The sequence below is a fragment of the Lepidothrix coronata genome, unplaced genomic scaffold (assembly GCF_001604755.1).
Source record: "Lepidothrix coronata isolate B3197 unplaced genomic scaffold, Lepidothrix_coronata-1.0 Scaffold225, whole genome shotgun sequence".
Classification (NCBI taxonomy): Eukaryota; Metazoa; Chordata; class Aves; order Passeriformes; family Pipridae; genus Lepidothrix; species Lepidothrix coronata.
Genome location: NW_016690405.1, coordinates 741,212 through 754,040, shown reverse-complemented (window position 1 = coordinate 754,040; position 12,829 = coordinate 741,212). Strand labels below are relative to the sequence as shown.

Here is a 12,829-nt window from a genome sequence, read left to right as displayed (position 1 = left end):
CTGATAACATTTCTGATGAGCTAGATTCTGTTTATGTGCAGTGTAGGAAATCGACTGGAAATAGAGCAACATTGTTAATTTAATTGTATTTTTCATCCAGGATGGAAAGCTTTACATTAGCAAATGGCATTTTGGACAAAGCAACCTGAGGAATAGGATTCATACGACTTGTTAAAGTTTAAAAGTGCAGAGCAAGCCAGTAACAGCAGCCCTGTCTCCCCAGAGTCAGATTTAACCCTGTTCAACCTTGTCTTCCACTCCTATATTACACTTGATTGCATTGACTACTCCAGTCAATGTTTTTAGTGTTGTGGCCAAGAGTAATAAAATAAAATAACATGAACTCAGAAGTGAATTAGTGTAGTTTTATATCATCCACACTTGAACAACACCATCCTGCTGATCCCCATCCCCTAAACCATTTTAAAATAGCTCTTTAAAGCAGTTCACTTCTAGGACTCTTAAAGTCTGCCTCCAAAGTCAGGCACAGGTTCACAAAATCCTGCTGAAATAAAACCAGAATTGCTGGTTTATGACATTTACAGCACAGCAGCTTGAGGAAGGATTTACTAGTTCCCTTTGGCCAGCTCTCTCTTGTCAGAGCCAAAAGCAGATGAAATATCCTATGAATAGAAACAAGGGCTGTCTGAATCTCTTAAAAGAGATGAAGTTCATCAACAGTAACACTGCATTTGTAAGTTATTTTCATAGAGACCTGTATGTAACTATATATAGTTATTTGTACACAGTATTGGTATTTCTAAACTGTTCAAAAAATAAAAACAATAAACAACCTCAGCCAACTCCTCACAAAACAACTGCCCAACCTTTTTGAATCAAACCATTTATGGCCAAATTCACTATTGGGGTCCTGACCCAGGATTTGCAACAGATAAATGCCACCTAAAAGGACTAACAGCCTTATTTTAGCTTTTATTTGTCTGCATAAATACACTGGATTTGGACACAGTTAAGTGGTTTTAGAAACCAGGCTGATCTTGCCTTACCATTGATCAAGTAAAAATCTAGGAATGCAGACTATACAACACAGAATATTAAAATACTTTGCTTTGTCAAAGTGAAATGAAACAAGTTTTAAAATACATATATGAATGAACTGCACATATTTTACTACTCTTTAGCTTCATCTGTACTAGTTTTTAACATCAAGTACTCTAATTCAAGTTCATCCTTGAACGAAAGAACACTTAAAGTACCTTATAACCGAGAACCAACTATCCAATATTTTATTGAGAAATGGCAAGGGACATTTTCATCTGAGCTGCACTCTGCTACCACATCACATTTCTTAAAAGTCCCAATGTCACAGTAACTCATCCAAGGCAGTGATGTGAATTCCTAGGTCCTGTTTACACTATATGAGGAAAGCATATTAATAGTTTTCCATTGTGATTAAAACACTGTGTATGCGTCCTTCAGTCCATATCATTTCCCTATCCTGTTTACTTAAAAAACATACCCATCACAGAACTAAAAGGAAAGTCCTTTCACACTGCAGTAATACTGAATTCACTCAATTTTTCATAGATCTACAAATTTCTTTGATGCATTCTGAGCTTAAGCAGACCTATACAGTCTTCAAGTGGTCACTGGATTAAGCTCTTTGCTCTCAGTTAAAAATATTTTTTCTTTAAAATCTCAAAGCAGAAATTACAACCCTCTGCCCCAAACGTGAAAGATGAGCCCCATGATATCCTCCTCCTCCCAACAATTATTACCAGCACCTTTCTGTAAATGAAGAAAACTGTGGAAAGCACAAGTCAGTGCTGAGGGAGTAAGAAGCAGCAGGACAGCAGCAGCAGCCCCAGGATAACGGGACCCAATTCTCAGGAGAAGCAGTGGGCAGGCTACTGCCAACAGCAAGGCTGGGCTCCTCCCTCCCCAAGCCTCATTCCCAAGGACTTACACTTCGAAAAGCAGGACAGATTTCCCCTGTTATCGCTGGGAACAGTAAACATCCCCTTTTTTTCTGCTGTTGTGAAGACAGACAAGGCCGTTGCCAGGGCACCTAACCTAAGGGAGCTGGGAGAGCCATTTCTGAGGCATACAGTTGTTGCAGACTCTGACATAACCGCAATTTATTGTTGGCTTATCATCACCAGAAAGAATCAAAAAAAAAAAGGAAAGAAAAAAAAACACCCCTAAAGAAAAAACATTCCTCACCGTGGGTGTACAAAGAAAGACTGAATTTAGTTTCCACGCAGTAATGTAAACTATGAACCCCCACAATATCTTTTAAAAATTAATTATCTCACTTTGGTAAAAGGAGACCACCAGGAACCCCGTAAGATACTTCTTGGCTGTCCAACTTCTCCAGCCTCTCCATTTCCTGGGCTGATCCCTCTCCCCCCGCCAGCACCTCTCTGCTGCCCCCCAGCCTGTGAATCCTGCTGCCTACCATCCTACACTGAAAGGATGTTTCTGTGTTTTCCTTCTCTCTTTCTCCTGGAAAGTTCTTATTTCTTCCCCCATCTCCATTCCCAGTGGCTCCTTTCTTTCATGCATCATTCTACCCACTCTCTGTTTCCTTTAGCACTATTATTCCTACTACTGTTATTACCATCATTCCCTAAGGGTGGCCCTTATTTTTCCACTTCTTAATTCCTTCTCCCTCCCCTCCATTAGGCTCTCCCTATGCTTGGATTTCTGCTCCTCTCCCTAGGACTCCATCCCACCTATTTTTGTATTTCCCCTCCCCTGTTGAGCCTCCCTCCCCCTCTCTGGCCCTCCTAGAAAACCTGTCTGTTCTGCTGCAGCCCAGGTCAGAAACCACCCTCCCACTCTTGAGAGTTAAAAGGAGGCTTCATCCAGAGGAAAAAGAGAGGATGAAGTTCCTTTTACTGCAGGTAAGAAGAAAATCTATTTTTCAGCGCAGGTAAGAGAAGGAAGCCTCAGGTTTTCCAATGTTCTGATCTATGAACAGGTCAAGGGTTGTGCCCAGTTGTACTTAGGTTTCTTCTAGAAATGCCAGCAGATGGATGCAGTACAGTGTTCAGCCTGCTGGCATGTCTTCATCTGTGATGACAGCGTTGCTAACTCATTCAAACAAACAAGAAAGACCTTATTCCAAGGTCTTCTTCCTACTTTAGAAAAACCGGCTTTGGATCTTCCATCACTATGAGTTTAATTGTTTTATTCCTAGTATAAACACACAGAACAGCAGATCCCTTTCACAAAAAGCCATAGTTTTGCCAGATCCTGAGGTCACTTTTCCTTGAGTTTTTCAACAGTGTTCTTAAGCACTGTTGCCATTCACTTGGGAAAAAGTAGAATCCAGTGAGTCCTAATTTCTGAGGAAGGTCATTTGTACAAACTTTTGACCATGAATTTGCTGCAGCATCAGTTTGTGTTAGTGTCACTTGAAAGCCCAATATGGAACTTGAGGCTTGAAAGCCACAGCTCTATTACTACACATAGTTTATGAGCATGGGTTATCCACCCAGGACACAGCCCTATAAAACATTCACTTTGAAATGGCATCAAGTACATATTAGAATTATAAAAGGTCAAGACATGACTGATGGAAACAGGAAAATGTGAATCCTGTAGAATTAGTCTGTTAAAAGAAATTAAAAAAAATACAGAAAGCAAATATCCCATCACAACTGAAGTTAGTGATGATTTTAGAATTAGATTCTTTTCATAGTCACTGTGTGTAAGCAGTCTACTTCCAAGCATTAATATTCATTGAAAACACTTGCTGTGTTTTGCTTACTACAGAACTGAAACTACTACATAATGAAACTTGAGCAGCAGGCAAAAAACCAAGCAATCCCCCCCTTCCCCAACCAAACAAAAAATCCCTCAGGAACAGTCAGGGGATGGGAAAAGAGCTTTCTTCCATTGTAATGTAGAAGATGCATTTAGAGTTAATCACAGACCATACATTACCTCCCCTCCTCTACCTTTTCATTAAGCAGCTGTCTTCATCTTGTGCATTCTGCTGGTAGTTATGATAAGGATGAATAATTCCCATAACTCTCTTCCTCCCCAGATTAAATAATTTACAAGTTTGAAAAAGAGCCTCCAGTTTGCTGTGCATTCCTTAACAGAGAGGACAGGAATTCTTTCAGTACTCTTTACAGAAGACTGGCATTAGCCATTCAAGGAGTGGAAGGAGCTCATCGAGCACTCCTCGCCCCTAGACAGCACTGCAGGCAGTTGCCTATCGCTCCCCTGGGCACCTGGCTGTCACTGGTATGAACATGCCCAAAATTTAGATTAGCCACTGCTGTTCACCTACATGGCAGCAATAAACAGTGATCTACTGCTGGAAATAGAAAACTGTAAAACCAGGAGCTGCTGTAACAAAGACTTAAACTGTTTGCAGGGTTCAGTTACAATATAAGCCCTGACAACAATTATCTGCTGTCTGAGCTAATTCAAATACACCTCGTCAAAGGAACGGCTTAATACACCGACAAACACCACCAATAAACGACCACAGTACCCTAATCCTTCTAGATTTTCCATCCTGTTCAGAAAATCCACAGTGAGAAAACATGAACTTACAAACTGGAAGCAGCTTCTGACGCTGGGCTCGATGTTGCTGCCCCCGAAGGAGGCCACTTCCCCCAGCTGCCGCGGGATCTGGATGGAGTCGTGCAGCAGCAGCCCCAGCCGGCGCTGGTCACAGAAGCCAGTGGAGCTCGCCACTTGCTTGAACAGGTCTGGAGGAAGGAAAAGGACCCCAAAGGTAAAGAATCACTACCAGGATGCGCCAAAGTAGCGCAGAAGTTTGCATCGTTTCAAAGGCTCGCAGGCGCAGTCAACAGCCTTGGTGGACATGAACATAAACATGTCTTTGTTTTGGCTGCTTCTCTTCCCAAAAACACTGCTGTTTTCCTATGAAACATGCAATCTAGTGATAACTTCTAATAGTATTACTGGCTTGTATTGCACCTGGTAAGAAAGGCCATTCTAAGACAGCACCTGTGGCATTATGGATGATAGAAGCTGTAACTCTGTAACACAACTAATCAGACAACAATCTTTGAGCTACAACATAGATGTTTTAAAAATAGTTTTTAACAGTAAAATAATTTCATACAACATAAAGCACCCTTTTCAATTCTTAGCAATCAATGTAAAACTCAGAGAATCCATTTCTCCTTTGGATGAGTTGAAATGATAAACAAGAGCTCCCTAACTTTGATATATCATAATCTTTTAATTCAAGAGAATTTCTAAAATAAAATAAAAAAATTACAGTACGACAGAACCTGCCATCCATCAGGAATATTAATATGATATTAATTTTTAACTTCTGATGTGAAATGTCACTTGAAGCTATGTTCTGTTACTGCAGCATTCTGGAAAAAAATCCTTACAGGACAGAATTATTATAACTTCATAAGATCAATTCAATTTGGTGGGAAATAGTTATACTATGTATACACTGAGGAGGTTATAGAATTTATATTAATAAGAAAAACCAGGCTAGCTTTTACTGAAATATTTATTTGGTAACATCTCTGTTGACAATACATTGCCTGAATAAATTCTCCTTACTTTTCAAACAGTAAAAAAAAGAGCAAAAGAAGACTAGAATAAAATAATGCTTTTTTTGGAGCCACCTTAATATTTCATGCAACACAAGGGATGCAATTATAAAGGTGTTTCAGCACTACTCAAGGTAACTTTCCTAGTGTTGCTTTGACACCTGTTTTCTTCTAAACGTATAAAGAAATGGATAAAGGATTATATTTTAATTACATGAATTTCACTGTCGCAAAGTCTAGTTTTATAATAAATCATTTTGGGATGTAACCTTCCATCACCTCTGCAAGCCTGAAGACTTGTGCTCTAACACAACTAACTCTGCTCTGCTGCACAAATGCGGGAAAAAATTTTAAGGGCTGCAACTCATTGCATACTTGCAGCCATATTAACAGCAACTGCACTACGACCTCAGCATGGATGGCAAAGTCAGACCACAGCCTGACAGGCACAATTCCTTCCTCTCCCACAACTATTCAGCTTTTGATTTCCCCATCATTAAAACATTAAGTGTCCTATAACCTCGAGAAGGTTATAGGACACATCATAGGTTATGCATTACCGTGCATACACACTGCAGGAGAATCTAAAATATGAATAAATGTTTTCCTTTATAACTTTGACAATCCTCAATGAAATACCATTTTGAAAAATACCTATGCAGAGTAATTTTCTTAAAAGACTTTCTGAATATTTTTTCACAACACCCACATAGAACATCTAGAAATCTAAACTGTGACATTCATTGTGATTGCCCTAAAATTTGATCCAATTATACATAGTTATGCATAGACTCTGTTGTTGGTACTGTCTCTTTTCTCTTTAGAGTTCTTCAGCTTTAATCAGTAAAGAATGAAAGATAACTGATGAAGAACTGCTATGGCATTCGGTCAAATCCTAAAGGTCGGTTTTTAGCAGTACTTTTAAATGTATGAATGAGTGATACTAGTTAATTTAATAAGAAAGTTACTCTTGAGAATTACATTTATCAGTTCTTTTTTGGATCCTAGTCTCATTAATGAACTGATTCATTATTCAGGTAAGAATAAGACTTCTAGTGGAATTTTTTCTAGTATTTCGTCTATTAAAATTTGCATAATTTGCATGCCTTTAGTATTTATTTAATGGTAGCAACTATATTTAAACACAATGTACATAATAAGACTGATCACAATGTGAAAAACAATTTAAAAAGTTAATATATTTGTAAATAGTGTAATGCAAGTGTCCTACAGACATGCATTTTTGTGTCTGAAGGTGTACCAAACCAGTGGTCTCCAAAAAGGGGTTCTTGTGCCCCAGGGAGTGTTCAAAACAATCCATTAGGTTGCAGTATGGAAATATTTTTTGGTGCTATTAAATAGATAAAATTAAAATTTTCAAAATAGTGTTTATTTAATCTTTATCACATTCCTTCTAGCATTTTATTTTTTGCATGCTCTATAATGCAGACAATATATTAATACACTGGTACATGTATATAATTTATAAATAGATATGCATCTATTGGAAGTGCATGTTCAAAAATTTTTTACTGGTAGGAGTGGGATCAAAAATATTTGGAGACCACTGTGCTAAACTACCTAAAATCATACTAAATAGATAACTTAAAAGGTGGAACAAATTAACACACTTAGCATATCTAACACACTTTGAATATCTAAAACCATTACTTGTTGTATGCTATTTAAATGTTTGAGCAATAAATAAAAGGAGGAATAAAACAAGAATATAAACATAAGGTAAAATCAAAACAATTAGACTGACTTACATCTATATTTATCTTCCAGGTGTGCTTTACAAAGGGATACAACACCAGTTTTGAAAGATAAGACACGGATCCTTCCTGTTCGACCCCTAATGGAAAAGAAACACTGGCTGATAACACGATCCATTCATACCATAATTTGTTTACTGTAACCAAGTTCACAGCAGTACTGTGTGCCTTCCTAAATTAAGTCCCACAGAGAATCACGCTGCAGAGCACAAGCTGGGCAGTTGTTAGGTAAGCCAGAAACGAAATATAAAATATAATTGTGGCTTCATAGGCATAGTTGAACTGGACTGTACTGTTGTACCAATTTCTATCAGAAATAATTCCTCATCCCCTTTGTTTGGGCAAAAATGAGTGAAAAGCCTTTACCCTATGCTTATTTGAACAGGCTTCTCTATGAACTGCTGCTGAGCAATTCTCAGAGAAGATGAGGTCCCTGACAGAACAGCAAACCAGCCCCTTTGCTGAAGACAATACAGCTTCACTTTCACTAGAAATGTGATGTAGCAGTCGCTTTTAGGAAGTCTTTGCTTATTGTCTGTCAGCCCTGCCCTGACTTGTTGAAAAGGCAACAGGGAGCCAAGCACAAAAAGCAGCCTCTGCCAGCAGGGTGTAGCGACAGAGACACTTGCAAGACATTCACGTGAATGATGAGACTTGCCTAGAAATCATAGCAGGCAGGGAGGCATGGCAAGGCAGTTATGCCATTAACACCACGGTGTGGTTTCTGAGCTCCTCCTCGCAGCGCTCAAACCTGTCCTGTGCAGTGCCATGGGCTGGAACACTCACTCCAGTCAGTCCCCCCTGCTGCCTCTGGTCAGCCTCCCCCTCACACTCACTCCTGCCTTGTAACATGCCCATGCTACTACTTTTGCTTTTTAATGTGACTGTGAGAACATCCTTCTCTGAGCTGCAGGCAATGCAGTGACAAACCTTCACATCTTCTCTCAGTCATCTGGTTTAACTCAATTTACTTCCAGTTGCTGGCTTCCCCCCTCAGACTTTTATTTCTGATGGCATTTCAAATTTGTAACATCTATTGCAAACGAAGACATATACAAAATAGGAAGCTAGTGCCTAAAACCAACATTTTTGAAGCAGAGCCTTAACAGCTTTGAAGCATCACCAATCAGATCACCACTGGGAGTAAGATAAATCATACAGAGGCATGCCGTGGTCATGCATCAGGCTGCACCATTCCACAAAGATGCAAGTTGTCTTTTTAATCCTATGATAGTGTTGGGGAGCCAATGGTGTTCATTTACCCACACATCTCCTCTGCAAATCCTATAAAAGGTGCAGACACAAACTGGCGGACAAAGCCAAATTTAGAATTTGCTACCTTTTACTAAAGAATCTTGTGTTTTCCACCACAAATAAGCACTTGTTGTTTACCTATGCTTTCCACACTCCACTCCTCTTACTCCTCTCCGTCAAATCTTTTCCAAATTAATTATAATCTGTGCCCTGAGAAACTCCTCCTGATGAATACCAGGCTCATGCAAATTATACAAGAGAAGAATGTAGAATGATGATTTCTCTGCAAGGCATATTAAATTGAAACTTGTATGAATCACGAGTTGTTCAGTTCACTCTCCTCTCCTCCCAAGTCAAACCAATAATTTAGCATGCTACTGCAAATGAGTATGAGTGACTGATCAATTAAAACAAATTCGAAACGAGCTGGATTTGCAGAGACATGCCCATAATTAGATCAGTCATTGACTGTGAATTTGATTAATATCTTTACAAATGACAGTTTTCAATTATAAGAAAAGTAAAGATTCAGTACATTTAATTAAATGTCTCCGGTACTGCTAAGCACTTCGGTTGATCTCTGCCTATTAAGTTTACAATGAAAACTAAACACGTGCAACCCCAAGGTCATCTCTCTTACCAGTGTAATTCAAACTTGAATTTAGGTAAAATAGCTACAAGCTTTCCTCATGCATAAAACACCTCTGTGTTTCATTGTGTCCTGCAATGTGCAGCTCCCTAGCACACCCAGGGAACTGCCTGGAGGCAGACAATTATAATTTCTAATGCTGTACTTGCAGTACAGTGCAATGTGAAGAAAACCAGACTGGACATGGCAAATCTAAACCGGACAGTTCAGCTTAGGAGCAGCCTGTGGAATGACCTTTAGTTCCCTCTCTGCTTCTGATGTGGCTGATATAGATTAACATCCCTAGCACATCTTTTTTGTTTTTCACAAACTGGGTGTCTTCGTTTATATGTTATTTACGGTTGATGATAACTCAGGAGTGGATCAGAGTTCTGTGAAAGCCAAAGCAGATTAAAGAAATAAAACCTGGCTCTTAAATGAATCTAGCCCCATTCTGCACTGGTACACCACAAGAAATATAATGTAATCTGGGTAATCCACTTCACAGGGTACTGCAGATGCTGCAGAGGATGTCACAAACAACTGGCTTATTGGAGGTGACCCTGCAGGAAAACAGTATCTGTACAAATCTGTATTTTTTTTTTTTTGCAGGTGATCACTGAAGATCCAGTGCTGGATAGAATAACAATATTATGCCACTTCACTTCAGTATCAATGGAAATATCAATGGAAATACAGTAATTGTTCCATGTCCTTCCATTTCTACAGGTAAATGTTTATTCTGCCAAAGTGATGAGCTGAAAGTGGCTGATAAAAACCTTAAAAATGCAAATAATAGACTCCCAATGACATTTTTTTCACTAAATTCACCAAATAAAAATATAATGGCTTATTCTAAAAATGGCTTACAAACGTGTGTTGGAATTTGCCTATGCACTATGAGCAACATCATTAACCCACTGAATAGGAAAATCCATAAATTTTGTTCAGGTACATTTTGTCTGTTGTATTTACACTTATAGGTACAATTTTTAAAATTGAATTTTGAATTAAGTATTTCTCAAATCTCCTGACTGCTAAGGGTTGTAAGCACATTAGATTAGAGATGAGCCTCTTCCATCTTTGAACAAGAATGACAGACTGAAGAGTATAGAAAATTGACATATTTGATAAGGTTTAACACCAGAAGTACAGCTACATACAAGAATTTATATGATGATGTCCATTCTGTTGCTTCTTGATGATTCTCTTAAATTTCTTTATCTAAATAAATTAAAAAGCCACACAAAGCCATGACCTACTGAGGACATGCAGTCACAGAACTGGCCTGAACACATATATTGGTCTGAACATAGAAATCTGCTTAAAAAATTCTGTTTTCCAGCTCTCTCACTGCTTAGCTTAATAAATCTAGGATTGTAAGCCTAAGCAAGGGCTCTATTGATTCAGCTAAATGCAGCCATTAAACCATTAGGCTTATTAGGTTTATTAAACTTTCACTTCAACTACCCTCTTTTTCAGCTCCAAGCCATCCATGTTATAACGAGGCAGAGGAGCTCGTTGCCCCTTCCCCCCTTCCCCACTCCTGCTATTGGGAAAGCTCCCAAGCACCCCCAGTCCAGAGCACCCAGACATACGTGTCGTAGACATTCAGCAGCCAGTTGAGGCACATGTCCACACAAAGGGGAACAGTGACCAGGTTATTGTGCTCTTGTTCCAGTCGATCGTAAATGGTGGTCAGGCAGTTAATGATCTGCAGAATATCCATCGGCTGGTCATTTTGTTTGAGGTTGTGCTGGTCCAAGGCATCACATGCAGCAGACAGACTCAGGAGATCCACTGTTAGAATAAAAAAAATAAATCACAATAAAGAGTGAAGAGAAACAGTGGTTGTATTACCCACGTCCAAAAAGTAAATAGCACACTTTATTTGGCTTACGTGCTGGGCCAGAGGACGTTTTATGTCCTCTGAAAGTCACATGCAAAACTAGTTTCAAGACTCCTGCAAATGCACTGTTTATTCAGCTATGGTCTTAGAGACCAGAGTGTATGTTTCATTTTTAGCTGTAAAGTACCTATGAGGATCTTTGATCCTATGGAAATATTATACATAAATTACTATGTAAGTAAAAATTATATATTTCATGCTTTATGTTCCTACAGATAGGCTAATATTTGATTACTGCATTCACCAAGTGTGCTCTCGACATAGTACAGGTCATCAGCTTTACTGAGATGTGCTGTCCATTTCTTACACAAGTTCAGAGATCTTACCCGAACCAAACTCCACAAGGAATACACAAACAAAAAACAACTGAACTGTGATTAACCTCTCTGATACTTTTCACTCTGGTGAGAACAGGGAAAAGAAGGTTCCAGAAACATTAAATGGCCTGGTTTATTATTTCTTAATTAAATTTATCAATTTTTAATTCTGAAGAGCATTTACAGTTATAAATACCTTTATGATATTACAGAGTAAGACACATTTAAATATATTAGTCAACATACAACAGAGTTTTTTGTCACAGACATTTAAAAACTTGGTTTTCATTCCAATTTAAGTCAGCTGTGTTTTGAAATTAGGATGTCCAAGGCAAAACAGCTCTTAACCTCTGCATACTAATATCACCAGGAGCATCACACTTAGGGGGACACAAAATTATGGGATCCCTTTACAAAGTAAAACAGGAATAAGAACAAAGGAAATCAGAAAAATGAGAGATCTTGACACAGGTCTTCCTGCTGCCACATGAAAACCCTTTGCAACTCCTTGCAGTGAATTTCCAGAGTGCGAGCAATGGGGATGTTAAAAGCCCAGATGCTGTTAATCTTGCTCATACCATGAGCAGTCATAAAGTGCAGCATGATTCAATATGACCCAAGGGAGCAGCATCTGGTCCAAAATGAACTGCCCAAAATCATCTATGAAATTCTTCACAAAACTGGAAAATAAATTGACCCAACTGCAAGACCAGTTTTTCTCTCATTGGAATAAAAATGTGCTCCTTGAGTTCCGGTAAGCAACATTCTAATGTCAAGAAACCTCCATAATGTGCAGAGGCTAAACTCAGAATACTATACAGGAATTTTTTTAGAACTTGATCCTGTTTAAGGGCACATTTGCCAAATTCGCACTTGAGTATCCTATTTTACCAAGTATGAAACTGCCCCTTTGATGGCCCCGTGGGAGATGAGAAATACCTGAGCTGCCCACAGGGCTGCTTGGTTATGCTGCATGGACAGTATGCTGAGATTTCATAATTGCCAAAAGAATTTCAGGAGTATACATTTCATTGGAAATCAATAGGGACTTACTTCTGCTACTAAATCCCTTAAGCACTTTTGAAAATTTCATCCTCTGGGGCCTGACATACCTAGTGCTAGACTGAATAAGGAAAGCTCAGAATGCTATCCCTATTATTAAACCAAGAAATTTAACTTTGAATCTATGATTTTGTGCAGGGCTTTATCGGAACTTTAGCTTTTTTCACATTAGCATATAGATATTTATTAAAAGAAAGTATTTTGGAATATTGTGTTTAATCTAGTAGCATACAAGGTATAGCTATTCTAAGGTCACTGTTATATCCCACAAAAGCATCAGACCCATTCCTGAGAGTCTCAGAAAGATACTTTTCTTCTAAGAATTTATCAGTCAGATTGAAAATAGAGCACAGCCCTCTCAA

The 12,829-nt window shown here is 38.7% G+C and overlaps 1 protein-coding gene across 15 annotated transcripts in view; it reads right to left on the bottom strand.

Annotated features, from left to right (window-relative positions):
- DMD (dystrophin) overlaps nucleotides 1–12,829 on the bottom strand; it is a 799,860-nt gene that overhangs the window by 48,005 nt on the left and 739,026 nt on the right. For all 15 annotated transcript variants that reach the window (XM_017833948.1, XM_017833947.1, XM_017833942.1 and 12 more), the window contains 3 exons: nucleotides 10,778–10,979; nucleotides 7,292–7,377; nucleotides 4,534–4,691 (listed from right to left, as the gene is read on the bottom strand). In XM_017833948.1, the coding sequence (XP_017689437.1) occupies nucleotides 4,534–4,691; nucleotides 7,292–7,377; nucleotides 10,778–10,979 (446 nt within the window). The remainder of the gene's footprint in view (nucleotides 1–4,533; nucleotides 4,692–7,291; nucleotides 7,378–10,777; nucleotides 10,980–12,829) is intronic.